This window comes from Zonotrichia leucophrys, chromosome 4A (assembly GCF_028769735.1).
Source record: "Zonotrichia leucophrys gambelii isolate GWCS_2022_RI chromosome 4A, RI_Zleu_2.0, whole genome shotgun sequence".
NCBI classification, from domain to species: Eukaryota; Metazoa; Chordata; class Aves; order Passeriformes; family Passerellidae; genus Zonotrichia; species Zonotrichia leucophrys.
Window position 1 is genome coordinate 4148359 of NC_088174.1, and position 26368 is coordinate 4174726.

At 55.7% G+C, this 26368-nt stretch overlaps 4 protein-coding genes across 6 annotated transcripts; 3 read left to right on the forward strand and 1 right to left on the reverse strand.

Annotated features, from left to right (window-relative positions):
* Positions 1–790: 790 nt before the first annotated feature.
* Positions 791–11758, forward strand: BTK (Bruton tyrosine kinase). Of its 3 annotated transcripts, none has more exons than XM_064713118.1 (20): positions 791–845; positions 1818–1895; positions 3732–3912; positions 4071–4169; positions 4339–4407; positions 4926–5007; positions 6412–6540; positions 6633–6700; positions 7193–7374; positions 7646–7708; positions 7944–7998; positions 8301–8383; positions 8493–8620; positions 8751–8825; positions 9166–9337; positions 9602–9818; positions 10070–10134; positions 10586–10704; positions 10812–10969; positions 11170–11758. In XM_064713118.1, exons 3-20 carry the CDS (start codon positions 3772–3774, stop codon positions 11236–11238), a joined length of 1974 nt encoding a protein of 657 aa, XP_064569188.1. In that variant the 5' UTR covers positions 791–845; positions 1818–1895; positions 3732–3771; the 3' UTR covers positions 11239–11758. The 3 variants fall into 3 exon arrangements, with proteins under 3 accessions (XP_064569188.1, XP_064569187.1, XP_064569189.1); XM_064713117.1 differs by having other exon boundaries at positions 11167–11753; XM_064713119.1 differs by lacking the exons at positions 791–845; positions 1818–1895 and adding an exon at positions 3470–3540 and having other exon boundaries at positions 11167–11753.
* Positions 11759–11801: 43 nt separating this feature from the next.
* On the forward strand, positions 11802–13096 carry TIMM8A (translocase of inner mitochondrial membrane 8A). The gene is made up of 2 exons (XM_064713121.1): positions 11802–12009; positions 12328–13096. The coding sequence occupies exons 1-2, from the start codon at positions 11887–11889 to the stop codon at positions 12487–12489; spliced, it is 285 nt and encodes a 94-aa protein (XP_064569191.1). The 5' UTR covers positions 11802–11886; the 3' UTR covers positions 12490–13096.
* Positions 13097–13986: 890 nt separating this feature from the next.
* Positions 13987–17927, reverse strand: LOC135447912 (magnesium transporter NIPA2-like). Its single transcript, XM_064713120.1, has 5 exons — positions 17759–17927; positions 17591–17647; positions 16486–16576; positions 16190–16350; positions 13987–15259 (listed from the first exon to the last, which is right to left on the reverse strand). Exons 1-5 carry the CDS (start codon positions 17874–17876, stop codon positions 14637–14639), a joined length of 1050 nt encoding a protein of 349 aa, XP_064569190.1. The 5' UTR covers positions 17877–17927; the 3' UTR covers positions 13987–14636.
* A 30-nt stretch (positions 17928–17957) lies between these two features.
* On the forward strand, positions 17958–23738 carry TAF7L (TATA-box binding protein associated factor 7 like). Its single transcript, XM_064713123.1, has 11 exons — positions 17958–18153; positions 19029–19107; positions 19278–19411; positions 19757–19883; positions 20065–20123; positions 21132–21204; positions 21604–21720; positions 21821–22009; positions 22111–22223; positions 22487–22546; positions 23312–23738. Exons 1-11 carry the CDS (start codon positions 18088–18090, stop codon positions 23354–23356), a joined length of 1062 nt encoding a protein of 353 aa, XP_064569193.1. The 5' UTR covers positions 17958–18087; the 3' UTR covers positions 23357–23738.
* The last annotated feature ends 2630 nt before the right edge of the window (positions 23739–26368 follow it).

A 26368-nucleotide genomic window follows, 5' to 3' on the forward strand; every position in this document is an offset into this window, starting at 1 on the left:
ACAAACTGTGTGTCAAGAGTTCATTGATAAAGTTTAGGGCTTGACATGTTTCAGAGATCTCAGACCTGGGTGGAAGTTAACAAGGCTTGGGAAGAAGGATTTACCATTACAAAGAATGCAGAATTTAGGAGCACAAGAACAGTTGGCAGAACTCTCAAGACAAGGATGTAAGTAGCAAAGCTAACTGAACAACTGTGCTGAATCAGATCTGAGTGGATAAGAGAGATTCCAGATCACAGCACCAACTCACGGACCACCAACCCAAGAAACTCACTGACCCAAATGAAGACTGAACATGTGGCCCAATTAACAAAGGAAATGAGGGAATCATTTAACACTACAAGACAGCATACTAAAGAATGATGTAATCTGTAGCCAATGAAAATTAATGTTTTCATTTACTAAAACGTATAATCAGTGCAAAGTTTTGATAATTGCTCTGCTGGCTTTGTGAATTTACCACCAAAACCTCTTTCAACTCAGAACTCTAAATAAAAATACCTTGGTTCTGTGTGGGGATCAGCCCCATTGGGTGAAAGAACGCATTTTGGGGCAACATAGGGCTGGTCATCCAACTCATCCAACAGCCGGCACTGCCCAGAGCCCGGGGCAGGCTCCCGGCCTGGCGCCCCCACGGCAATGACCCGGCTGTCTGCAGGAGGAAACACAAACCCTGCCTTTGAGTCACAAAACGAAAAAAGGGGAACCGAAAGGGTGGGGTTGGCCGGCCCCGTCCTTCCTCCCTGCGCACCCTGCCGTCTCTGCGGGTCCCTGCCGCCACAGGCACCCCGAGCGGCCGGGTGGGCGCGGCGGGCCCGGCGGGCCGGAGCGGCGGCGGACGGGCGGTGAGTGAGGGACCGGGAGCTATGGAGGGCAGCGCTGCCTCTGTCTCCTGGGCACCGATGGGCCCTGCTGATGTGCCCGAGGGACAGCTGGGGTGGCGGGAGGCTCCATGTGGCTGTGCTGGTGGCCTCACACCTCTGCTGGGCTCCGTGAGGGCAGGGGAGCCGTGCTGGGCACAGCGCACACGGGGCGGGTGAGCCCAGCGGGCAGGGCAGGGCTCTGCCTGGTCCCACTCCCTGGCCAGTTCCAAGCAGGACGCGTCTGACCCTGTCACCTGGCCGGGGCTGTGGGGTGCAGGGAGGTGCAGGGGGTGCCAGGGGGTGCAGGCTGGGCTGGAGCAGGGAATCACAGCGGTGTGAGGCTGCCAAGGCTGCCAAGAGCAGGGTTGGGGCTCTGCCAGTGTCTTTGGCCATTCCTCACCTGTGCTTTCCGCAGTGGGCGCTGCTGGTGTGCAGCTCTGCCTTTGCTGTCAAGTCTCTCCCATGCAGGTTTCCCCCTCTGTCCTTCCCACCTATGGTTTTTGACATTCTCAGCGCTGAACCTGAAACATGAGGGCTGTGAAGTTAAGATGAGGGTGTGAAGTTTGTCACTCTGTCACCCTTCCCTCTTGTCCCAGGCATGCCAGCCCCACACCAGAGCTTGCCTGTGCAGGAGGGGTGGCCGTGGGACCATGGTGGGACACAGTGCAGTGGCATGAGGCCAGCAGCATGTGCCAGGCTGGTGGTGGTCTCAGAGCACGCTGGGCAGAGGTGTGAGCATGGCAGGAAGTCACACTGGCTGGAGGGGGGGACACAGGACATGCTCCCACACACCCACTCGTCACCGCTGTCGCCGCACAGCAGTGCTGGCTGTGGGGCTGAGCCCTGCGGGGCACCCACAGGGGGTCTGGTGGCACTGCTGGGGACAGGGAGGCTGTGCCATGATGGGGGCACAACAGCCCTCTGAGACACTCGTCGTCCTTTCTCCTCTGGCAGTTTCATCCAGAGGACGCAGTGAGGACGTGTCCCACCTGCCTGGCACTGCTGGCCATGACCCCGCTGCTGTGACTGCAGGTAAAGCTCCAGGGAGCTGGCACTGCAGCTGGGATGGGATGGAGCCCAGGGCCCCTGTGCTCAGCTCTGTGTCTGTGCCAGGGAGGGCAGTGGGACGCTCCTGCTCTTGGGACACAGGATCAGCAGCCACACTTGATAAGGAGGGAGAATGAGGCACAGGGCTACACGGTGGTTCTGGGGTCACTCTGGGCTCATCCACCACCCTGCCAGCAGTCTGGGGGTCAGGGAGGCCACACCAGCCACCTGCAGGGACGCCAGATCCCTCCTCCTGAGGCCTCAGTCAGCACACTGCTGTTTGTTCCAAAAGACTCCAAAATTACTAATTTTTTAAGTTGGGCTTTTTTTGACCACCCAAACAAGCTGGAAAGGTGTGAGCCATAAGAGCCACAAGGAGGGGAGAGGGAAGCCTGGTAGAGGGAATCCTGCTTGTCCCCAGCCTCTCTGGGTGCTGTGGGGCAGGACCAGTACTGCAGCAGCAGGGGCTGTGCTGGGAGGCTCTGGGCATTGCCAGCAGATGGGAGGACACCTCTGCTCCTTGTCCCCAAGCTGGGGCTTGCCCTGGAGGGAGGCACAGTGTGTGGGACTGGGTCCTGGCATCTTTGTTCCCCACCTGACCGTGTTGTGAGTGAGCCAATGCCCATCTCCTGTGTGTGGTGAATGGATGGAATACTCAGCTGGGGAATGGGGGGGGCTGAACCCTTATTTCTGGTCCACCTCTGAGCCTCCCCCCGAGGAGATGGGCTGTGGGGAGCAGGGGAGAAAAACAGCTTCTCCCAGGTTACTTTCCAAAGCTGTGCTTATAGGAGGAAAAAGGGGAACAAGGTGAGGGTGAAGGGGAAGCAGGGACTGTAGGTGGTCAGGCAGGAGACAGGAGCTGGGCTCCAGGGGCTCCCAGCTCAGCAGGGGCTGCACACAGCTCACCCATCAGCTCCCAGACTGCAGTCAGGTGCTGGTCACAGCCCACAGCTCCAGCCCACGTGGCTCTGGGGGTGCTGGGCCCACCTGGGGGTCACAGTTCTGAATACAGCATGGAAATGGGCCAGGGAAATTTCCAGTCCCTAAAGGCAGGGCAGCAGTGGGATGCAGGGCTCTCATGAGCCCTTTCCTGCTCTGCCCTTCCCTGGAGAGGCTCAGGGGAGCTTTGTTGATGGCTGGGGGAGGATTTAACCCCTCTGCCCGCTGGCTGGAGGCTGCCCTTCAAGCCTGGCCACTGACAAGTGCTGCTCAGAGGGGAGGAAGGGGAGTTGAGCTCCATCCCTGCACTCCTGCAGGCTCCGTGGACACACAGGGGAAGGATGACTTTGGGGCTACTCCGTGCTCTTGGCAGCACTGTGGCTTTTCAGGGCCAGGCCCTAGCCACAGCTTTTTAGGGACTGGTCTCCCGTGACCAGCCCTTGCACGCCGCCAAGTCAGCACATCCCCGGCACGGAGAGGCTGCGGTGGGGCAGGAGGAAACGGCCCACACAGGCTCACATGCACAGAGCCTGAGGGGAGGAGCTCCTGCGGGGTGTCACAGCCGCCCCGCTCCTCCCCGGGGCTCCGAGCTCCCCCCATTTCTCTGTCTCCAGCTCTCTGTCCATCTTGCATATCCTGGGGGCCTCTTCAGCAGGAGAAGGAGCCATCCGGGTGGTGGCTTGGTCTGCAGGTTGGTGTGGGAGAGGTCACATCACAAACAACCCACACTGACCTGCCCTCACCCCGCTGTGGCTGCTTCCCCTCGCTGTGGGGGTCCCAGCACTCCCTGTGTGCCCTTGGGGCGAGGGGCAGAGTGCACTGAGTGAGGTCCAGCAGGTTTTGGGCTGAACAAACACCGTGTCAGCATTGTCTTACCCACAGCCAGCCTGTGAGCACAGCACGGGGGACAACAGGGGTTGACATGGCCAGTGTCATCCTGGAGAGCATCTTCCTGAAGCGCTCGCAGCAGAAGAAGAAAACATCTCCCCTCAACTTCAAGAAGCGCCTGTTCCTGCTGACGGAGAGCAAGCTGTCCTACTACGAGTATGACTTTGAGCGGGGGGTGAGTCTGCAGCCAGAGGGGCTGGGCCAGTGTCCAGGGGTCACAGCTGTCCCTTGCCAGCACGTAGCCCAGGGGGTGGTTGGACAGGGAGAGGGGCTGGTTTGAGTCTCTCCAGGTCTCCACTTGGTGGCTGTTTGAACCAAGGCTGTCTCTTGCAGCGCCGGGGCAGCAAGAAGGGCTCTGTGGACATTGAGAAGATCACCTGTGTGGAGACAGTGGCACCTGAAAACAACCCTCCCCCTGAGCGACAGGTCCCGGTGAGGAGGGTCCCTGGGGTGGTGGCAGTGGGGGACAGCCCTGCTTGGTGTGGGGGGCTCTGTCCACACCATACCAGGGGTATAGCTTGATGCAGAGCAAGGGGATGCCAAAAGCTGTGGGCCTGCTTCAGAGGAGATGCCAGCATCCATCTCTGCCTCTCTCTTCCAGAGGAAAGGGGAGGATTACAACAACATGGAGCAGATCTCAATCATCGAACGGTTCCCCTACCCCTTCCAGGTGAGTTTTCACTGCGCCCTCTTTGCTGCTCCACTCTGCCTGGGGGCAGGTCCTGAGGGGGGGACCCCACAGGGGCCTGGGGTCAGACATGGCATCACTGCCCTGGTGCCAGGTGTCACTCAGCTGCTTGGAGACACTCTGCTGCTGTCCACACTGCTGGGACAGCCAGGTGGGCCTCTCTGAGCCCCGAGCCAGCTCTGTTTAAGATGGAAACCTGCTTCTGAGCTCTGAGCTGCCCCTTTCAATCCCCTGGCTGATGCTGGAGGGATGCTGGCTGCACACTCAGCCCCCAGCCCAGCTGCCTGCCCTGCTGGCACCCAGGCACACCGAAAGTCAGAGAAGGAAGTGGAAAGTCTCGGGGGAGGGGGCTTATTTTTAACCTCTTTGTCACGGTCCTGCGAGCACCGTGCGGGGCCAGCAGACACCGGCGGGGCTGGTTCGGGGTGGCCACAAGGCTCGGCTCCGCCCGTGCCTGCCTGAGAGCCCTGCCCGCGGCGCTGAGCTGAATGTTCCTGCAGGTGGTCTATGACGAGGGGCCTCTGTACATCTTCTCCCCGACCGAGGAGCTGCGCAAGCGCTGGATCCATCAGCTGAAGAGCGGTGAGTGCGGGGGCTCTGCAGCTCCCTGGGGAACCAGCAAGGCACAGCTGTGCCTGTGCCTGGCCCTCAGTGCAGCCTCCCAGGGCTGCCTGGCTCATGGGTACCTATCCCATGGCTGAGGAAGGAAGAGCAAGCTGATCCTGCCTGGGGCAGGTGAATGCTGTCACCCTCTGCAGCAGCACGGCTGAGGCTCCTTGCCTTCTCACAAACCTGCTCCAAAGCAGCTCAAGCAGGCTCAGAAATCATTGAGGGCAAGAGGAAATAGCAGATGTGGCCATACAGCTGTGCTGCCTTGGGTGCCCAGTGCTTTAGGAAACATGGACCACAAACCTGCTGGGAGCTAGGGAGTATCATCCCCAAACCACCTCAAGCCTTCCTCAGTGATGCTGAGCTAATGCTCAGAGCTGGGTGGGTGCTCCCTCCTCGAGTGGGTTGCAGCAGCACTGTGCCAAGGGGCTCCAACCACCCAAAATCTGCTGGAGCTGCCTGTGTGTGCCTCCTGGCACATGTGTGTGTGTGTTTCTGTGGCTTTGTGCTGGCAGGGTGGGATCAGCTGCTTGAGTTGACACGGGGAAGTTGGCTCGAGCGGGGCGGAAGAGGGGCAGGCTGATAACGGGGAAGTCGGTTATCTCACAGGAGCCCCAGCAGAGCAGCCAGTCCTCTCCCCACTTCCCTGCTGAGGGAGGAGGGCTGCTCTGGCAGCTCAAGCCAGTGTAGAATCCACAGGGAAAGGAGAGAAAATGCTGCCTTTTTGCTGACAGGATGTCCTCCTCTTACTCCACCAGAGAACGGGCTCTCTGCAGCCTGTGCAGCTGCTGGGCCAGCCCCAGGCTGTTGGCAGTGTTTAGGCACATCCAGTTGTCCCTCTGACTTGAGGAGAAGTGTGAGGAAGCTGGTCAGCCTGCCTGGCAAGGGAATATTCTCCCTGCCAGGGAAGTCTCTGAGCAGGCACAGGGTGGTGGCAGTGCCCTCCTCTTCCCATGGAAAAGCCAAGCACAGCTCTGGCCTCCTACCCCACTTCTGGGGGAAAAAAGGGCTCAAAAGAGCTGTGAACCATGGGCCAGAGCAGCCTGGGGGTTATTGGATATTTTGGCTGGCAGAAGGGCCTGGTCCTTCTGTGACTGGCTCCAAGCATGCTCATGCCCTTTTGCAGAGCTGCTCAAAAGCTTGGATCTGCCATCCAAGCCTGGCCCTTCCCTGTGGCACAGGGATTGCACAGCCTCAGCACTGAAACAAGAGTGGTAAGCTGGGGAAAACCTGAACATCAGGGCTCAGGGGACTGCAGCACAGCTGAGAGGAAATGATTTAATGCAGCTGACCACTTGCACTGAGGGAGCAGAGAGCTCTTGCAGCAGGCTGGGGACACAGCCCTGGCTCACACACATCTTCCCTCCTCTGCCACAGTGATTCGGTACAACAGCGACCTGGTGCAGAAGTACCACCCCTGCTTCTGGATCGACGGGCAGTACCTGTGCTGCTCCCAGACAGCCAAGAACGCCATGGGCTGCCAGATTCTGGAGAGCAGGAATGGCAGTAAGACACCAGGCACCCTCCCCCTGCCCTGGGGAGCACTGCACACAGAGCCAGGGGTCTTTTCTCACCTCAGCCCCTCCTCTGTTCCAAAGGTTTAAAAGTTGGGCGGTCGCATCGCAAGACAAAGAAGCCCCTTCCCCCAACTCCTGAGGAGGACCAGGTAAAGGCCAATGCCAGGGTTTGCTTCTCCAGAGTGTTGGAGAAAAGATCTCCCTGGCAAAAGCCAACATGTTCAATGACTGCTCAGAGATGTACAGGCAGGACTCTGTTCTGGGGAGGGAGGTCAAGATGGTGACCTAAGGAAGAAGGAGCTTGAAGCAGGGGATGAAGCCCAAAGGCCTATAGGGAAGTCAAATGATCTCAACCCTAAGGTTTCCCAGAGAGATTAAAGCCCTGATGTAGGCTGGAGGAGTCACAGTAAGCCAAAAGGTAAAGAGAAAACACTTATCCTTTCTGTGGAGATGGGGAAAATATTTTGATAAAAAGTCCAGAGAAAGGAAATGGGTGTTCTGGTAGAGATACACATGGGAGCTGAGACAAACACTGCACTGACCTTGCCTGAGACCACTGCTCTCCCAGGCCTGGGAAGGGTCTCACATGGTGTATGTGCCAGCCTGACTGTGTCCCATGCTCTCCCTCTCCCTGTGGGAAGATGGTGATGAAGCCTCTGCCTCCCGAGCCAGCCCCCAGCACAGCAGGGGAGAGGAAGAAGGTGGTGGCCCTCTACAACTATGAGCCAATGAATGCCCAGGACCTGCAGCTGCACAAGGGCGAGGAGTACTTCATCCTGGAGGAGAGCCACCTGCCCTGGTGGAAAGCCCTTGACAAGAATGGGTGAGAGCTCCCACTGCCCATGGCCGTGGTGCTCAGGCACTGGTGGGCAAACACATCCTTGGGCACCCCTTGGGCGAGGACAGGCTGCCTGCCCACCTGTGGGCTGCCCTGGGGAGGAGGGGGAGGAAGCTGAAACCAGCTGTGGTGTCAGCCCTCCCCAGATGGGTTTGCACCAAAGCTTTTGAGCCCATTTCTATCAGCCTCCTGAGATAGGAATATCTTTTCCCCTTGGCCTCCCCTATCAGAGTGTGACCAGCCCTTTTCTCTGCAGGAGGGAAGGATACATCCCCAGCAACTACGTCACTGAAACCAGAAATTCCCTGGAGATCTTTGAGTAAGAGAGGGCACAGGCACCTGGCGAGTTGCACTTGGTTGGAGACATTTTCCATTTGGTTGTTCCCCTCCACAGCCCGTGAGCCCAGCCTGGCTGGGTCATTCTCCCTCTTCCACATCCTCTGACAGCCTCCAGCCCCTGGCAGCCATCCCTGCCCTGCTCTCTGCACTGCCTGTCCTGGCTGGGGACAGAGGTGGCTGTGGAGATCTCTCTGATGGCTGTGTCCCTGTTCCAGGTGGTACTCCAAGAATATCACTCGGAGCCAAGCAGAGCAACTGCTGAAACAGGAGGTAAGTGTTGCCTCCCGAGGCTGGGTCTGTTCTCACATTGTGTCCAGCATGGGACCAACCCTGGCTTTTCTGGGAGAGGAGTGTTGCCCCAACAGCCCCAGGAACCTTCCCTATCCCAGTGTGAGCTCCTCCAGGCAGCCACTTCAGGAGATTGCCTCCCATGCAGGGACTGGAAATAGGATTCCTCTGACTCACTGCATCCTTCCCAGCTATGCTGTGATCTTCACTTACTTCAAGTTTTGCCTGTTCAATCACACACAGTCCCCACAAACACCCAGTGCCTTTTCCCCTTTCTGTTTTAGGGTAAGGAAGGAGGCTTCATTGTCAGAGATTCCACCAGCAAGACAGGGAAATACACTGTCTCTGTCTATGCCAAGTCCTCTGCGTAAGTGCCTCTAAGAACAGCTTGTTCCTCCCTCAGAGGGCCTCTCCAGACACCCCTCACCCTCTGCCTCTCCTCCCCATGGCACTGACCTCATGTTCTCCCTCTCCAGAGACCCCCAAGGCACGATCCGCCACTACGTTGTCTGCTGCACCCCCCAGAATCAGTATTACCTGGCAGAAAAACACCTCTTCAACAGCATCCCAGAGCTCATCACCTACCACCAGCACAACTCTGCAGGTCAGTGCTCTGGAGACACAGTGAAGCCAGCAGTGTTTGCTCTGGCACCACGGCATCCCCACCTTCCTGTGCCAAAGGCAGGAGTTGTGTTCCCTGCTGGAATGTGGCATTCTCTGCTGCTGTGTTTCAGGGCTCATATCCAGACTGAAGTACCCCGTGTCTCAGCACAAGAAAAGTGCTCCTTCCACAGCTGGCCTTGGCTATGGTAAGCCACAGCCTGGGCTACCTTGCAGTTCCCTGGTTAGAGGGTTTGTTTCTGCTGGCAGCAGCCTTCCCAGGCTGGGATCCTGGCTGTCCCACAGCTCATAGCCTTCCCAGGAACCACTTCCCAACTGCCCTCTGGTGACAGTATTGACCAAAAGACTTCACAAGCTGCCTTGCTCCCATTCCCTGGAGTTACAGGTCTCAGATGTTGTGGATTTTGTGGATGATTTTTCAGGCAGCAAATGCTTGTGAGCTTTTCTTGGGCTTGCTAGATTGGCTGACTGGGAGCACCGTGCAGGGAGGTCACCTGTACCCACATTACACTCACACTCTTGTCCTAGGCTCGTGGGAGATTGACCCCAAGGATCTGACCTTCCTGAAGGAACTGGGGACGGGGCAGTTTGGCGTGGTGAAATATGGGAAATGGAGAGGCCAGTACAACGTTGCCATCAAGATGATCAGGGAGGGCTCCATGTCAGAGGACGAGTTCATTGATGAAGCCAAAGTCATGATGTAAGTGGTGAGCACCACACAGGGCAGCACTGGATGCTCCTTGCCAGAATGGCTGCACTCCTGGGAGGTGTGGAGGGACAGTCTTGGGCAGTCCCATACTCTGCAAAAAGCATCTAAGATCCCACTGATTTTGTGCTGATTCCTTCGTGAGGTTTTCCACTGTCAGCTGGGCCAGAAACACCTTCCCTTCCCAAACTCTCTTTATTCACTTCCTTTGCTCCCTGGATTTCTAGATGCTCAGAACTGCCTTTGTCCCCAACACAGGAACCTGTCTCACGAGAAGCTGGTGCAGCTCTATGGGGTCTGCACTAAGCAGCGTCCCATCTTCATCATCACCGAGTACATGGCCAATGGCTGCCTCCTGAACTTCCTGAGGGAAACACGGCAGCGCTTCCAGCCCGCCCAGCTGCTGGAGATGTGCAAGGATGTCTGTGAAGCTATGGAGTACCTGGAATCCAAGCAGTTCCTGCACAGAGACCTGGTAGGGCTCTGGCTGCTTTGTTCAGGCAAAATCCCACTGGGGAAATTGCCCCTACATAGATAAATAGGATGCTTGGAGGCCTCAGTTGCTCTCTGCTGAGGGCTCTCTAGCTTGCCCCAGTCCAGGTGAACTTGCAGGACAAAGTGAGGTGAAGTATTTGGTGGGTGGGATGAGATGAAGTTCACCTGCTACAGGGGGATGGGAGAGACAAGAGCAGGTAGAAGTAACTGCCTCCACCTCTGCATTCACAGGCTGCTCGAAACTGTCTGGTGAATGACCAAGGAATTGTGAAAGTGTCAGATTTTGGTCTTTCCAGGTCTGGTAGATGTGTCTGTGTCGCTTTCCTGTCTCAGTACTCCATCTCCTCCTTCCATCAATTCTACACTTTAGTCTTTGTCCCCACCACCCTCCAGCTCTGCTTTACCATTGTCTTCCCATTTAATCTGCTTGGCTCAACCTTCTGCCTCTCCACTTTCCACCATCCCTTTCTTACTTTCCCTGGCCCTTTCCTCCCTCTCTCTGTATCTTCTTTCCCACCCCCAAATCTCCTGGCTGCAGCTTTCTCTCCACATCCCCTTTTTGCTGTGCTTCCATGTCAGCAAATCTCTTCTGCAATCCTGGCTAACACGCACATACTGCTGAAACCCGTGCAGAGCTGCAGCCTCTGGTCATTCTGAGCTGCCCATTCCTTTTGAGCTTGCTCAGTTGTGTGGAGGAGGGAAATGTGAAATCCAGATGAGGCACCCTGATCCATTTTCCTGCTGCAGGTACGTGCTGGATGATGAGTACACGAGCTCCATGGGGTCCAAGTTCCCAGTGCGGTGGTCTCCTCCTGAAGTGCTGCTGTACAGCAAGTTCAGCAGCAAGTCTGACGTCTGGTCCTTTGGTAAGGGCACAGCATTGCTGGTTTGGAGGTTATGAACTCCTCTGCAAACCAGGTGCAGGCACAGGTGCTCCAATGCCATGAGCTCTCCGTGCTGTTCCCCCCAACAGGCGTCCTGATGTGGGAAGTTTATTCCCTGGGAAAGATGCCTTACGAGAGGTTTAACAACAGCGAGACAACCGAGCACGTCATCCAAGGCCTGCGCCTGTACCGGCCGCAGGCGGCCTCGGAGCGGGTCTACGCCATCATGTACAGCTGCTGGCACGAGGTGAGTGGGTCTGTGCCATCATGTACAGCTGCTGGCACGAGGTGAGTGGGTCTGTGCCATCAGGTACAGCTGCTGGCACGAGGTGAGTGCCTTCCACCCCTGGTGATGCCTCCAGCCACCCTGGCGGGGTGACAGCATCCCCAGGGCATGGCTGGGGCAGACACGGGCTCCAGCCAGGCTCCCCTCTCGCCCCACAGAAGCCTGAGGAGCGCCCCACCTTCACTGTGCTGCTGAGCAGCATCCTGGACATGGCTGACGAGGAGTGCTGACCACGGGCACTGCCCCGACCCTGCCCAGCGCTGCCACTGCCCCGCGGGACACCCCGCACACCGGCTGGCACAGTCCTCATGGACAGGGGCGTGCAAGAGCCTGGGGGACCCACACGGCTGCACCCACAGCTCCATCACATGCTCAGAGCTTCAGCACATCCCTGAAGCTCAATCCCATGCTCAGAACTCCATCACATCCCCAGAACTCCGTCAGCACCTTGGAGCTCCATCACATTCTCAGAGCTTCAGCACATCCCTGGAGCTCCATCATGTGCTCAGAACTCCATCACCCCCCTGGAGCTCCATCAGCGCCTTGGAGCTTCATCACGTGCTCAGAGCTCCATCACCACTCCAGAACTCCATGACATCCCCAGAACTCCATCAGCGCCTTGGCGCTCCATTACATGCTCAGAGCTCCATTGCATCCCTGGAGCTCCATCACCGCCCCGGACCATTCCCGCTCCGGTCGGTCCCGGACAATAAAACGGTTCCAAGGCCTCCCCGTTGCGGCCGCTCCGCCCCGCCGGCAGGGGGCGCGCGGCGGGCGGGCGCGCAGGCGCGGGCGGAAGGGGCGGGCGCGGCACCGGCGGCACGTGAAGGTCGCGGCGCGGCGGCACCGGGAGGGACCGGGGGCACACCGGGAGCGCCATGGACCCGCCGTCCGCCGCCGGGCTGGGCGGGGCCGACCCCCAGCTCCAGCGCTTCATCGAGGTGGAGACGCAGAAGCAGCGCTTCCAGCAGCTGGTGCACCAGATGACCGAGCTCTGCTGGGTACGGGCGGCGGGCAGGGCCGGCGGCTCCGGTGACCCGGTGGCGATGGTGGGGCGAGGCGGGCTGGGAGGCCGCGCAGACCTTTGTCCCCGGGGGGAGGAGGCCTATGGGGACAAAATGGAGCCGCCGTGGGAGCAGCCCCAGCTCCGGTGAGCACAGAGCGGGAGGGGGCGGCTCTCCGGGGCGGGCAGAGCCACGCGTGGGGAGCGGCCGAGCTGTGCTGAGGGTCCCGAGGGGATCGGGGTCCCGAGGGCGGGAGATGGCCGGAGGCACGGCCCCGGTCGGGCTGCGGTACCAACGGGACCCCGCTGTGTGCAGGAGAAGTGCATGGACAAGCCGGGCCCCAAGCTGGACAGCCGGGCCGAGACGTGCTTCGTGAACTGCGTGGAGCGCTTCATCGACACGAGCCAGTTCATCCTGAACCGGCTGGAGCAGACGCAGAAATCCAAGTCGGCCTTCTCGGAGAGCCTGTCCGACTGAGCCGGACCCAGCCCCGCCAGGCCAGGCCCTCGCCCATGCCCACTCCTGGTCACTCCGCTGCCCCAGGGAGCCAGGATCAGCTCGGGGGGTAGGATTTGATTAAATGCCAGTCTCGGGGAAGTCGCAGCCAGATGAGAGCCCACAACAGACACACGGACGCCGCACGTCGGGGTGATGTGCTGCTCCCGGCCCTGCGGGCCAGCGGCCACCTTTGTGCCGGGACCCGGGAGGTTTGGAACGTGCCCCTGGGCTGAGCAGAGGGTGCTGATGCTCGTTTCACGGATGCTCCCAGCGCCGATGGGAAGCTCGGCTCTGGGTGAGGCCAGCCCGCCTTAAACAGTGCTGCACAAAGCAGCTCTCCTGGGCACATCCTCACCCGCCCCGGGCTCCATGGCTGGGACAGGCACCCTGAGCAAGAAGAGCGTGTTGGGAACAGTGATCATCCCAGGCAGTGCCACTGCTGGAAAATACTTCCAGGCTTCCATAGGTGAATCGTTCATATGGCCAAGTGACCAATTTTCACACTCTGCAGCACAACTCTGTCGATGCTGACTTGCTCCATTAACTGCTTTCCCTGGGTAAATGTAATAAATATTAACTGGGTCAATTTTTAATATGAGATTCTCCTTTTTTCAGATAGATCACTACTAAGAATGGAAAATCTGGCCTTCTTGTCACTCCCCCTCCTTCCCAGTTACCCTATTTATGGCAAAATTAGTAGGAAGGAGACATAACTGTCTTTTGGCTAGAAGGCCTTTTCTGAATTCTGATACGTTGCTCAATTAATCTGGTCTCATGAATCAGATTTGTTTCTGGGAGAGGCTGTGGCCTTTCCTCTTCCTCCCCAAAAGGTTAACAGCTCCTGTTGTCCTGGAGAGTAGTTTCTTTAGAGAGACTAAATGCAGGAATAACTAACCAGCTGCTTTATAGCCTCGTGCACCTTCACCTCTGGAGGTCACTGGCAGGAGGCCTGTGGGTGTGTTTTCTGGACCTCTGCCCCCAGGACACAAAGAGGAGCTTCAAACTGGAAAAACAACCAATTACTGCTCAGCTCTCTGGGAAGGCAGCAGCATTTCAGCAGTGCTCATATGCTGCAGGGTTCTGGGAAGCCTGGAGTGACCCTGACAGTGGTCTGGAGCTCTACACAGAAGCCTGGTAAAGCAGTTCTGCACACAACCCACTGCAGGGCTGCTGGTCAGAGCGTGTGAGCTCCCAATGTGGGTGGCTTGTAGCCAGCAGCCTTCCTGGGAACAAACTCAGGATGTGTTTAGCAGCTATGCAGATGTAAACCCATGTCAGTGAGGACACAGCTATCTAGTTATCTGTCAGAAACTTACCTCAGTAGCTAGGGACCAGGTTCCCAGAGTAGGTGATTGCCTCTCCTGTCCTAACTTGAGTTTCTCTGGAGCACTCACAGAGTTCTTCTACCCCTGTGATCCTCCATGCCTTCCAGTGTTCACCCAGCTCTTGGTGTAAATGTATCACTCAGCACTTGGAAACTGAACAGATCAGTTTTTAATAGAACACAGGAAGCTTCATCAACCTGCACAGCAGACTTTGCACGAAGAGGTTGGTCCCTCTGTAAGAGCCACAGCAGCATGTGGCAGCACCACTGAAGTTTCCCCGTTTGGGCTGTATTCTGTTTTTGGATGTGAATCTGTAAATAAATTCTAGCAGAGTGAGCAAAACCAAGTACTTGACAGAGGAATTTTTGCATTAATACTCTCTGAATGTCACCTTTAAAGCCAGACATCCATCTTCTCCCTGTTCAACCTTAGCACCATGTTAGATCATTCTGTAACTGTTAATTCTGGGTTTAAAAAACAGTGTGAGCCTCCCCAGATGTGTGACCTGCCACAGAGTCAGGGTTAGCACTGTGTTAGTGCTGCAGGCCTCTCTGCACAGCTGAGCTCCGAGTCCTGATGAGGGAAAATTAATTCTTCACATAAAAGAAGAGTGAAGAAGCACAGGATGCCAGGAATGGGGCAGTTCCCAGGGCTCCTGTCTGTTCCACAGGAGGCTGCTGGCCCTGTCAGGCTGGTGGTGCCTGGACTGGCAGAGGGTAACTCACAGCTCCTGCAGCAGCACGTTCAGCCTTTGGCAGGGAGAGCAAGAAAACAGCAGTTCACATGCTTCCTCACCTGCTTTCACTTCTCCTCTTCCTCCTCCTCTGCACTCTGAGAGCCCTTGTCCTCCGAGGGCAGCAGGGGCTGGTGCTGACAGCTCTGATGTCTGTCTGCAGTGCTCCAGGGAGGGTGTGGGTCTGCCCTGGCTGGCTGCAGGAAGAGGGGCAGGAGGCTGGGGGTGAGGGGCAGGTCCCTGAAGGCGTGCAGGAGGAAGATGCCCGACACGATGGTGAGGAAGCCGCTGATGGAGCCGATGATGTTGTCCAGCACCAGGTGCTGCCACTCCTTGAAGAGGATGGCTGAGCACGTCATGACTGCTGTGGTGAACAGCACGTAGTAAATGGGTGTGACCACAGAGGTGCTGAAAATGTCCAGGGCTTTGTTCAGATAGTTGATCTGGATGCTGATGCAGATCACCAGGCACACCAGGAGCACCCAGCCCAGGGGTTCCTTCAGGACTGGCTTCCCAGAGAACAATTCCTTGAGGGCAATCCCCAGGCCTTTGACACAGGATACAGACAGCGAGCCGATGGCAGAGCAGACCAAAACATAAACCAGGACATTGCTCTGTCCATAACGGGGTCCAGCCACAAAAATGAGCAGAAGGGAGCTCACCACGACACACACAGCAAATACAATGAATCCTTGGGGAAAGAAGAATTCAAGAATTCCCATCAGAACACAGCAGCACCAGTCACAGATATGACTGAACAGCAAGGAGAGATGGAGACATCTCTACTGCCCCATCAGCCTTTCTGGCCTCCATCTGAGGGGAACAGGGTTGGAAAGCCTGAGCAAAAGCTGCAGAGACAACAACAGCTCATGACAGTGTGATCACAAGCCAGGCTGTTGGGGATACAGTCTGCTGGGAGTGGCAGGGGCACTGCCAGGCTCCACAGCACTAACAGAACTGGGGGACTTGTGACCAGTCCAGCAGGAGGCCCAGGAAGGTGACAGAAGACTTGGGAAGCCGTGGCTGAACTCTGCAGACTGGTGGGATAAAAAGGAAAGTGCCACATCACAGGAATGCCCTGCCAGTGCTCCCCCTAATGAGCAGCAACATCTGCCTGTTACTCTGCTTTGCTCCTCTCCTTATGCTGCCTTCCTCCTTCTCTTTTGGCTTATTCTGCCATTTGTGCTATTGCCTACATCATATCCTTGCAACTTGATTCATCCTCTGAGATAAATACAAGGACTACCTGATCTTGGGCACAACTCCTTGAATTCTTTTGCCTTGAGTTCTTTTGCCTGAATTTCCTCCTCTGTCTTCTCTCAGCCACACCACTACCACCCTTATGTACAGGAATTCCTTCTGCAGTTCCTGGCACTGCCACAGGCCAATCCCTTCTGCTGACAGCTGCACCTCATTTCCCTGCTCCTCACTTTTTGCATTATGCATCACAGACAGTAAAAAAACCAGCCCACTTGCTAACTAGTAATGATTCCAGTGGGGTGTGCAGAACAAGAAACAGCTCAATTACCATTTAGTTCAGTTTTTTCCAATCTCTCCAAGTTGTATCCCACCTTCTACTGTCATCAGCGTGAAGTCAACAGAAATCCTTTTATTTTAGTACCTGGATCTTTCAGCTTCTCTGCCATGGACTCCAGGCTAGAAACCTCTTCTTCCTGTGGAGCATGGATCACCATGACAGTGGAGCCCAGGATACTCAGGATGCAGCCAATCTTCCCATGAACATTCAGCTGCTCATTCAGGAAGATGGAAGAGAGAACTGCACTGAAAAAGCAAAAAAAAAAAAAAAAAAAAAAAAAAGAAAAAAAAAGGCAAAAATCAAATCCAAAACCAGTCAGGACAAGAAATGGATACTTGAGGGCTGGTAGGTGAAGTTAGGCTGTTTCTGAGGCTGCTTACCTAACAAGGACACTCAGAGCACCCAGTGGAGTTACCAGTGTTGCAGGGGCAAAGGCATAGGCGGCGAAATTTGCAGCTTCTCCAATTCCCACTGCAAGAGAAACTCCTGTGAGCATCAAAGTGGGAGCAATTCAGCATAATACAAGCTTGAGTGTAGTCAGAAAAGCCTCAGCTTCCTCCTGAGCATGCTGTTTCTCTAAGGTATGCTGAGCAAGCAGGGAAGAACAGCACCAGCACCTTCTCTTGGGAAGAGAAGGCTCAGTGTTATGCACAGTGATCCTTAGTCACATGTGCCTCTACAGTGAGCAGCAACCACAGGAAAGTATCTCCATAATTTCCACAAAGCTGAAAGGTGTCTGTCCTTTTCCTGGAAAAGCTTTTACAGCTTTCTAAAGGATAAATCAGTTAGAGTTGGTTCTTAACATAGAAAAGTGTAAAGTAAAGCTGCTGAAATTGCTGCACACAGTGCTGGATGTGCAATTATCACTACATCCTCAGGGCAGGCCACTTCAGAAGCACTTAACCCAACCCAGCTAAACCAGCTCCTCAACACCTGCTTAGCACAGAAACTTGGTAATGCATGAGACTTCAGAATAGTTTAATTACAATGAGGTCAACATCATCATCAGAAACTTGGATAGAACTCAAGTAGTCAAACAAAAATGGTAGTAACAAAGCATGAAAGTGACTGGAAACAACCACAGCCACACTCTTATTTACGGAAGGCTCTGGATTGACCTAATTGTGGCCCTGCAGTGTGCAAAGAGAGCCTACAAGAAAGAGCGAGACTTTTTACAAGGGCATGTAGTGACAGGATAAGGGGGAATGGGTTGAAACTGAAGGAGAGTAGGTTTAGATAAGATACTAGGAATTGTTCCCTGTGAAAGTGGTGAGGCCCCCGCACCGGGTGCCCAGAGAAGCTGTGGCTGCCCCATCGCTGGCAGTGTCCAAGGCCAGGTTGGACATTAGGGCTTGGAGCAGCCTGGGATAGCGGGTGTTCCTACGGGAGGGGTTGGAACGCGATGATCTTTAAGGTCTCCACCACCCCAAACCACTCCGTGATCCCACGATAAGTGTGGTAACACAGTCTGAGCGCGGTACTTACTGCACAGCAGCCCTGCCCACCACAGCCACTCCCGCAGGTACGCGTGCCCTCCTTGCCCTGAGTGCGGAGGAAACAAACGAGAAACTTCAGATGAAACCAAACCAAACCAAACTCTGGTCCCGACCCTCGGGGGACCCAGCGGGGGCAGCGCCCCGGGAGCGGCCGTACCTGCCCGGGCGCGGCCGCACAGCCGGAGCAGCCCCTTCTTCTTCAGGACAAAGCTGCCGCCGATGAAGGCGCTGGAGGCCAGGGCCAGCCCCAGCCCCGCGCCGAACCCGGCCCCCATGGCCAGCGGCACCGGAGCGGGGCCGGAGCGGGGAGGGAACGGAAGGGGCGGTGCGCCGGGCTCGGCTTCCGCGGGGCGGGACCGGACCGGGCCGGGCCGGGCCGGGCCGGGAGCGGGGCTGGGGCGGCCGGCCGGCCTGGGCTGGGGGCTCCGGTTTCCGTGCAGGAGCCTTCCCTGGCCGCCGTGACCGCGTGTTTGTGTTTGAGGCGGGATGAGCAAGGGCAAGGACGATGCTCCGCACGAGCTCGAGAGCCAGTTCGTGCTGCGGCTGCCCCCGGTAAGCGCTCGGTCCGCCCGTCCCGTCACGGCCACACCGGGCTGAGCCCGGCTGGCAGGCCGGCACCGGCTGCCCCAGGAGGTGACAGGGCGGTGGGGAAGCTGCGGCTCTGGGTGTGGAAGCAGGCTGGGCGCTCTGGGGCCTGGGGAGCCCCTTCCCATTCTTTTGAGCGGGTTGTCCACGGCCTTCCCTAGAGAGGTGCTCCTACTGAGGCTCAGAGACAACCCAGAGGGTTTGGGAGGACATTTCTGTAAAGGTTTTGGCTCTTTAGTTGCAGTGGCGATACGTGCCCTTGTTGCTGTTTGTTATGTGCATACAGCTGAGACTTTTTCTGGTGCCCAGTGAAAGGATGATAAACTAAATCACAATTTCCACCTCACCATGAGGAGGAACTTTCCATTGAGAGTGGCAGGGCACTGAAACAGCTGGGCAGGGAGGCTGTGGGATCTCCATCTCTGGAGACATCCCAAACCCACCTGGATGTGTCTGCATCACCTGCTTCAGGTGACCCTGCCTTGGCAGGGGAGTTGGACTGGGTGATCTCTTCTTCCACCCCCAGTTATTCTGGGATTCTGTGTCCTGCTGAGACCACAAGGGCTTGGTGAGGGGAGCTCTAAGTGCCCACAGTGCTGTGGAGCTCTGGCAGGTGTGTCTGTCAGGGACCTCACACCACTGTCACAGCCAGGGGTATGGAGAGCACTGGGAATAGCAGAGCCACGTTCACATGCTGTCGGGAAGAGGGTGCAGTTCACTATAGGTCTTGCAGATGCTGTCCAGCATGTGGATGGCAGGTGTTTAAAGCTGGGTAGGTTGGGCAGAAGCATTCAGTAACTCTTGGAGGAAGCACACCAGCTCCTGAAGAATTCCCTTCTCAGGAATATGCCTCGACTGTGCGGCGAGCAGTCCAGTCTGGGAATGTCAACCTGAAGGACAGGCTCACCATTGAGCTGCACGGTGAGTGAGCAGCACCAGGGCATGGTGAGCATCTGCTCTGGGCACTCTGCCTGCCCACAGCTGAGGCTGTGCCACCTGCACATACTGTCCTGTGACGTTCCTGCTGCCCAGGGCTGTATTTCCTGGGTGGCTGTTGGGGCACAGCACTGACCTGCCCTGGTTCTCCCCAGCGGACGGGCGCCATGGGATTGTCCGTGTGGACCGGGTGCCACTGGCAGCCAAGCTGGTGGATCTGCCCTGCATCATCGAGAGCTTAAAAACCATTGACAAGAAAACCTTCTACAAGACAGCAGATATTTGCCAGGTATGAGCTGTCCTTCTTGCCTGCACCAATAGCTTAATTCATTGCTCCCCCTCCAGGAAAACCTCTGCACACTTTGGCAACTGGACACCCATTATAACATGCCCAATTCCTGTATCTCACAGCATTAGCAGTTTAAAATTCCCCATTCCACTTGGTATTTAGAAACCTCATTCCTGAAGTGTGAAACGTGATTGTCCTTGTGACAGTTTAACTGCTGCTGTGTCCAGCTGAGCTGGGGGTGCAGCTGTGTTTCCCACACCCTGTGCCCCTGAATCCCCTTGGCTGACACCGTGCAGTGTGCAGTCACTGGCCTTTCACATCCTTGTGCTCATGTGGGGATTCCAGATGCTTGTTTGCACTGTGGATGGTGATCTGTACCCACCTTTGGAAGAGCAAACAGTGACCACTGACCCCAAGGCAAACAAGAAGAAGGACAAGGACAGAGAGAAGAAATTCATATGGAACCATGGCAGTGAGTAGAGGCTGTGCCAAGCCCCTCCACCCCAGTACCCTACTTGTGAGCTGGGTGCTCACAGTACTGGCAGTGCTGCTGCTCCTTTCCACAGCTCTCTCTGTTGCAGAAGGGATCTTCTCCCTTCTGACACGTGCTTCTCTCACTGCCTGACACATGAAATCTGTTTCCTCTGTCACAGTCACCCTTCCCCTGAAAAATGTACGGAAGCGGCGGTTCCGGAAGACAGCCAAGAAGAAGGTGAGTTGTTTCTCACCCAGATGCAGATGAAATAGCCAAGGGCTAGGAGGGCAGAGACATTAGAGCTGTAGCTGTGATTGGTCCAGAAGTCATGTGTTCTGTAACATTTGTTCACTTTTCCTTGCCTGAGATGAGGGTGAGGGCAGGATAGTAGATTTAAACACTTCTTTGGGTGCTTCCTCTGTATTTTCCAAGATGCTTCTGAGGGGAAAGTTCTCTGTTTAGAGCACTGCTGGACCTCATTCCTGTGGCTGCCTTGCCCAGCCACATCTCTTCCTGCTCATAGAGAAGAAAGGAAGAAAGACTCACATGGAAATGAGGCTTCACTCATTCCTGCTTTCCCAGCTTAAATCTTCTCTTTCTGCACGGCCCATTCCCTTCCCCAAATAGTACCACTGTCACTTCAGCTGGGGGAGTGACAACAGATGGAGCTCAGAGACTGTCTCTGTGCATATGCACAAGCCAGGCAAGGTGTTGGGGAGAGGCAGCACCCTGAGGCTGGGAAGACTTGTTCTTCTCTCCTTTGCAGTTTCTGAGAACAGGGTTGAGTGTGATTTTGCATGACATTTGGGAAGCAAATTACTTGAGACATTCTTGTAGCCCACAGGAGAGATTTGATATCACTGCAGTAAAATTCCTGACTAATTTAAAAGTGAAAAATGAAGCCTTCTTTTGAGTGGGATGGGAAAGATTTGAGTTCACTTGAGTTCAGTTGAGTTGACCATCAACACCTCAAGGACTTTCTGCATAGACACAGAAAGTCTTATGAAATACATAGTATAAACAGAAAAGTGAGAGCACTCAACCTACCAAGGTACAAAAAAGATGAGTTGTTATTGGGGAGTGCATAAATTACTTCACAGTTAAATATGAGCAAACTGAGCAGAGAGATAAGAAAGCCTTGAAACAGTGCTCTATCCAGAGGTGGAGCCTGGTAGTTGGCCAGCAGCAGCAGCATGCACAAGGCATTTCACAGTGTCTCTGTTCTCTTTCCCCTCTCTGGCCCAGTATATTGAGTCTCCTGATGTGGAAAAAGAGGTGAAACGTCTCCTGAGCACCGATGCTGAGGCTGTCAGTGTCCGTATCCTTTCAGTGGGGAAAAGCTCAGGAGTGGGACAAGGACATGGGTGTGACCTGGGGTTCTGGAAAGAGCAAGTTGAGCTTTGTGCGGGTGTGGGACTCTGGGACATCAACACACAAGAGGCACTGAAGTTTTGGAGCTTCATCTTTGCCTTATTCAAAGTTTATTGTCTCCTCAGGGTGACCTTTCTTGTGGACTGTGTTGTTGTAGTGAGAAGGGACTGAAATAGTAGAGGAGAAGTCATTAGAAAAGAATTCTGGGATGTTTTATCCTGGGGATCCATAGGTACAAGGCCAGGCTGGTTGGAGTGGCAGTGATCTGCCATTTTTAGCCTCTTCCATCACAACTGCATCTTCCAAGTTCCTCATTTTCCCTTGACTCACCTGTTCCTGCTGTCAGGCTGGGAAGTCATTGCTGAAGATGAAACAAAAGAAGTGGACAACCATGGTTCCCTCACCAGCCTGGACATCTCCTCCCCAGGGATGTCGGGGCATAAGCAAGGCCATGGCTCCTCAGGTGCAGTGGGGAAGGTTGTTTTATTTCTAGCTGTGGTCCCTGGCAGGCACAGGGCACTGGCAGCTCATCAGCTGTGTTTTAACTCTTTACCCCCAACTAGAACACGATGAACTGCGGGAGATATTTAATGATATCAGCAGCAGCAGCGAGGATGAAGATGAGAGGGATCATCATGATGATGAAGACCTGAACATCATGGACACTGAGGAGGACTTGGAGAGACAGCTGCAGGACAAGCTGAATGAGTCTGATGGGCAGCAGCAGGAGAATGAGGGGTCCAACCAGATTGGTGAGTGGCCAGCAGAGCATGGCAGAATTGTTGGGGTGCCAGGCAGGCTGTGCTTCCCAGCTCTGCTGCTGCTCTGGGTCTGAGCTCACTCTCCCTTCCAGCCATGGGCATCCAGAAACAGATTGACAACCTGAAAAGTAAACTCCAGGAAACTCAAGACAGGAGGAAGCGCCAGGAAGATCTCATCATGAAAGTGGAGAACCTTGCCCTCAAGGTGAGAGCTCTCCTGGGGTCTCTTCAGACCTGCTTAACACTGTCTGGCCATTAGATCCAGCAGGTTGATGTGGAGAAGCCAGGAGCCTTTGCCTGCTGGGTTAAAAATAGCTGTGGTGTGGCTGTACACACTCCAGCATTTCCCTGTGGAGGCAAAGTAATCTGTGAAACTGGAGGAGACAAGGGGGTGGTTGATGTGTGGTAGCAGCACCCATTCTGCTGAGAGCACACTGCTAGCTGTGCTCTCCATGTTTGTGTCTGCAGACCCGTCTCCAGGCTGTGCTGGACGAGTTCAAGCAGCAAGAAGAGAGAGAGAAGCAGCAGGTGAGGAAAAGCCCACAGTGGAGTGGGAGGTACTGGGCACAGCACTGCTCTAGGCTTGGCCTGACAGAGTTCCCTGAGTCTTCCAGCACAGCAGCTGCTGTGAACTCCAGGTTACAGCTCAGGTGGGGTTGTACCTCATCTGTAGTGCATGGAGCTTCCCAAGGCAAAAGGAGATAGAAGGAGTGGGATTGACTGCAGTTTGCCCTCTGGAGCAGCCAAGCCATGCCCAGTCCAGAGCTGCCAGGATTGCTGTCTGGGGTGAAACACAGCACAAACCTGTTGGCACCCCTGTACAAGGCAGGTAGTGGCTGTAGAGTTGTGGCAGATTTCCTGCCTGGGCAGCTCTGTTCCAGCCTGGTGCCAAGGCAGGAGGTTCTCACTCTCACATCCCTGTGGGCAATGCCAGTCCTGCCCCAGAGGAGCCCAAGCACAGCTCCAGGCAGCACACAGGGAGAGCAGCCACTGATGTGGGTAGAAGATGTGCAAGAATCTTCTTCTCCTAGTAGAGAAGTCATTAGAAAAAAAAGGTCTGTGCTGTTTCATCCTGGGGATCCATAGGTACAAGGCCAGACTGGTTGGAGTGGCAGTGATCTGCCCTTTTTAGCCTCTTCCATCACAGCTTCCAAGTTTCTCTTTTTCCCTTGACTCACCTGTTCCTGCTGTTAGGCTGGGAAGTCATTGCTGAAGATGAAACAAAAGAAGTGGGCTGGGGCTGCCTGGGGTCCCAGATGTGCCTCACTGTAACATGTCACTCTGTCTTCCCAGATGGCATCCCTGCAGGAGCAGCTGGAGTCCCTCATGGAGAAGTGAGCAATGGGCCTGGGTCTGTGAGCAGAGCTGGACGTGGTCACCTGCCACACTGAAGTCCTTGCTTTAGTCACACACTGCTGCTGCCACTTGAGCCACTTGTGCTGCTGGGCAGTGGTACAGGGTCTGTGTCCAGAGCTGATGTCTCATTCACTGTGCTGGCTTTGGCTGGTGGAGCTAAAGAATTGGACTATGCCTGTGAGAGCAGCCAAAAAAACAGATTTCCTGTCAATAGTCAGCACTGGCCTCCCCAGGACAGCATGGTGCTGGTTTCTGCATCTTACTGAGTCTTGGGCTTGATGGGCTGTGGCCTGGTAAGAGTTTGTTCTTGTGTTTGAGGAGTGCTTATATCTGCAAACCAAACTCAATAAAGTTTCCTTTTCAACCCTGGTCTGTTCCTTTGTGGTCTCCCAACCACAGCCCCTGGCAGGGAGCCGTGCCTGGGCACCTTTGGTGGGGCACTGCTGGGCTCCTTCCCCAAAGTGCTCTTCTTGGAGCTGGGTCAAAAGTGCTGGCACTTGGTGGGGGAACGAGGCCCTCCCAATCAGGGAGTTCCTGTAATTCCTCACAGACTCTGCAGGCAAATCCCAGATTAACCTGACAGGGTGGGAAGAGGATTAGAAGGGCGGTTACAGAAAGCAACAGAGGACACCAGGGGCTTCAGCAAGTGTGTGCTAGGAGGGGACACCCCTCTTACAACCCACGGGTAGGGGAGAAGGCTCTGCCCCCAGCACAGAAAGGAAAAGGTCAGCAGGAGCCCTGGAAGGTGATGTGTATGTCCAGATAATCAAGAAAGAGACACCTAAGGAAGACGTGGAGCTCTAGAAGGGCCAGAGTGATCTGTGAGCAGCCATGGAAGAAACCTACCTGCTGAATGTGGAAGGGGTCAAAAAGAAGATTCTGCACGGAGGCCAAGGGCAGCTGCCGAAGCTGCAGGATGGGAGCAAGGTAAGTGGTCTGGGTTGCTCCTGCAGAGCCCTGGGAGAGGGAGTGGGTCTAACATCCTCGCCCATTATGGTTCACAAGCCCAGCTCCAGGTCTGGAAAGAGTCAGAGCCCTCAACAGGGGTGCAGGAGGGGCTGGTTTGGATTTTCAAAATTCAAAATTTTGAAATTTTCCCAGCCAAATTACTCACAGTGACAGCTGGCAGTGCCCACAGCCTCACCCTGCACTGGGCCTGGGACACCTCCTCCCCATGGCACCTTCGGAGCCCAGCAGCCCAGGTGGGTTGCTGAAATCTGCCTTTCCTGCCATGTGCCAAGCAGCAGTGAGATGTGCCAGTGGGTTGTTCTGGGAGATTCCCCAGCCTCTGATCACTGTGGGTTCCACCAGGTCCTGGAGCACACTGAGAGCTCTCTCTGCACAGGGCTGTAAAGGGGGATCCAAAGGGAGCAGTGAGCTACAGCATGGATGGATGTTAAGACATTTGACCATCTGCTTGCTGTCTCAAGTGGGCAGGAAGCACAATGTCCTGCTGTGGAGGGAGAGCTGCCAGTCAGACCAGCCCAGTGCTGGGAGCAGGCTCAGCCCCCCAGCTGAGGCCAGGGTGGCTGCCAGGGGGTCTCACCTGGGCTCTCTCTGGGCCAGTTCACCTTCCACTTCCAGACGCTGAAGGACGACTTTGAGCGCACGGTGATCGACGACAGCCGGGAGGCCGGCATGCCCATGGAGATCATCGTGGGCAAGATGTTCAAGCTGGAGATCTGGGAGACGCTGCTGAGCTCCATGAGGATTGGGGAGGTGGCAGAGTTCTGGTGCGACGCCATTGTGAGTGAGGGGCCCAGAGATGCCCACTTCCCTCCTTCCTGCAGAGACCCACACATCCCAGAGATGCTCTGTCCTCTGGTGCCAACATAGCGTGTCCCTTGGCCTCTGCACCAAGGGGCTGCCCCAGACAAGGGGCTGAGCAGGGCGCTCCCTCCTTGCAGCACACGGGCATGTACGCCCTGGTCTCCAGGGGCATGAGGAGGATCGCAGAGGGACGGGACCCCCTGGAGGGCCAGAAGCACCGCTGTGGCATGGGCAACATGTTTGACTACCACAGCACGGGCTACGAGGACCTGGATGAGCTGCAGCGGACACCTCAGCCTCTCATCTTCATCATGGAGCTGTTCCGGGTAAGGGTGTTGTGGTGTGTTGCAATATCCTGTTTTACCTTCTCCCTTCCCCCTCGCCCCTCGCTGAGTGTGCCCTGTCAGTCAGGCTAACATACCAGCAAGGCGTCGTGTGATAGGTGACCCTAGTACCTGGAGACCCTGCCCCTTCACCTGGTTGGTGACTCACCTGTCCCCTCCCCTTCCCCTGTCCTGAGCTTAAAATGTGAATGAGACCATGCGGCCCCATTCTGTTACCAGCAGTGGCCCAGTGCAGACGTATCTGTACTCATGGAATAAACATCTGGCTACCTTCTAGCAGAATCCATTCCCTTTCTCTCCACCATCGCCAGAAGCTCTCTCCTGAGGAGAACGGAGTCCTGTCTTGTGCCCCGCTGCACTCTGCCGCCAGCCAAGGTATCTCTGCGGTTAAACACCACAGTGCTGCCTCTGGCCAAGCAGCGAAGGTCAGAACTGGCCTAGGCACCATCTAACTGGTTATATTGGGATAGTTATTCCAATATATTGGCGTCCCTGTGGGTGGCTCGACTCTGCAGCCCGAAAAAGGACTCGCAGTTCCTCAGAGAAGCTTCTGCCAGCCGTGCATCCAGCTGAAAGGAGCCTGGCTTCAAGACTCCCAGCTAGAGACTTTGGGAATACTCCCAGAAAAAGTTTCGTGGACTGTTCGGCGCCTTTGGAAAGCCCTGCTTCATTGTGGTGAACAGATTTTCCAGAGGGAGAAAAGGGCAGCCTCTCTTGCACCCAGAGAGAGGTCCTTTTCCGGTGGAGACCTGCCTGCCTGTACCCAGCCTACAGCTTCCATTTCACGTGAGTATCTCTGCTTTCGGTAGAGCAGAAGCTCAAAAACAGACTCTGCCGCGAGTTCTGTTCCTTTTTGCCTTTGCATTTTGGCTGCGCAGCC

Coding starts and splice junctions, on each gene's coding strand:
- BTK (XM_064713117.1), top strand. CDS start 3,772: ATGGCCAGTGTCATCCTGGAGAGCATCTTCCTGAAGCGCTCGCAGCAG. Junction 5,008..6,411: donor GATCCATCAGCTGAAGAGCG/GTGAGTGCGGGG, acceptor CCTCTGCCACAG/TGATTCGGTACAACAGCGAC. Junction 10,970..11,166: donor TGTACAGCTGCTGGCACGAG/GTGAGTGGGTCT, acceptor CTCGCCCCACAG/AAGCCTGAGGAGCGCCCCAC.
- TIMM8A (XM_064713121.1), top strand. CDS start 11,887: ATGGACCCGCCGTCCGCCGCCGGGCTGGGCGGGGCCGACCCCCAGCTC. Junction 12,010..12,327: donor AGATGACCGAGCTCTGCTGG/GTACGGGCGGCG, acceptor CGCTGTGTGCAG/GAGAAGTGCATGGACAAGCC.
- LOC135447912 (XM_064713120.1), bottom strand. CDS start 17,876: ATGGGGGCCGGGTTCGGCGCGGGGCTGGGGCTGGCCCTGGCCTCCAGC. Junction 16,577..17,590: donor GTGGGCAGGGCTGCTGTGCA/GTAAGTACCGCG, acceptor TTTCTCTTGCAG/TGGGAATTGGAGAAGCTGCA. Junction 15,260..16,189: donor AGAGAAGCTGAAAGATCCAG/GTACTAAAATAA, acceptor TCTTTCCCCAAG/GATTCATTGTATTTGCTGTG.
- TAF7L (XM_064713123.1), top strand. CDS start 18,088: ATGAGCAAGGGCAAGGACGATGCTCCGCACGAGCTCGAGAGCCAGTTC. Junction 19,412..19,756: donor AGACAGCAGATATTTGCCAG/GTATGAGCTGTC, acceptor TGGGGATTCCAG/ATGCTTGTTTGCACTGTGGA. Junction 22,224..22,486: donor TGGAGAACCTTGCCCTCAAG/GTGAGAGCTCTC, acceptor TTGTGTCTGCAG/ACCCGTCTCCAGGCTGTGCT.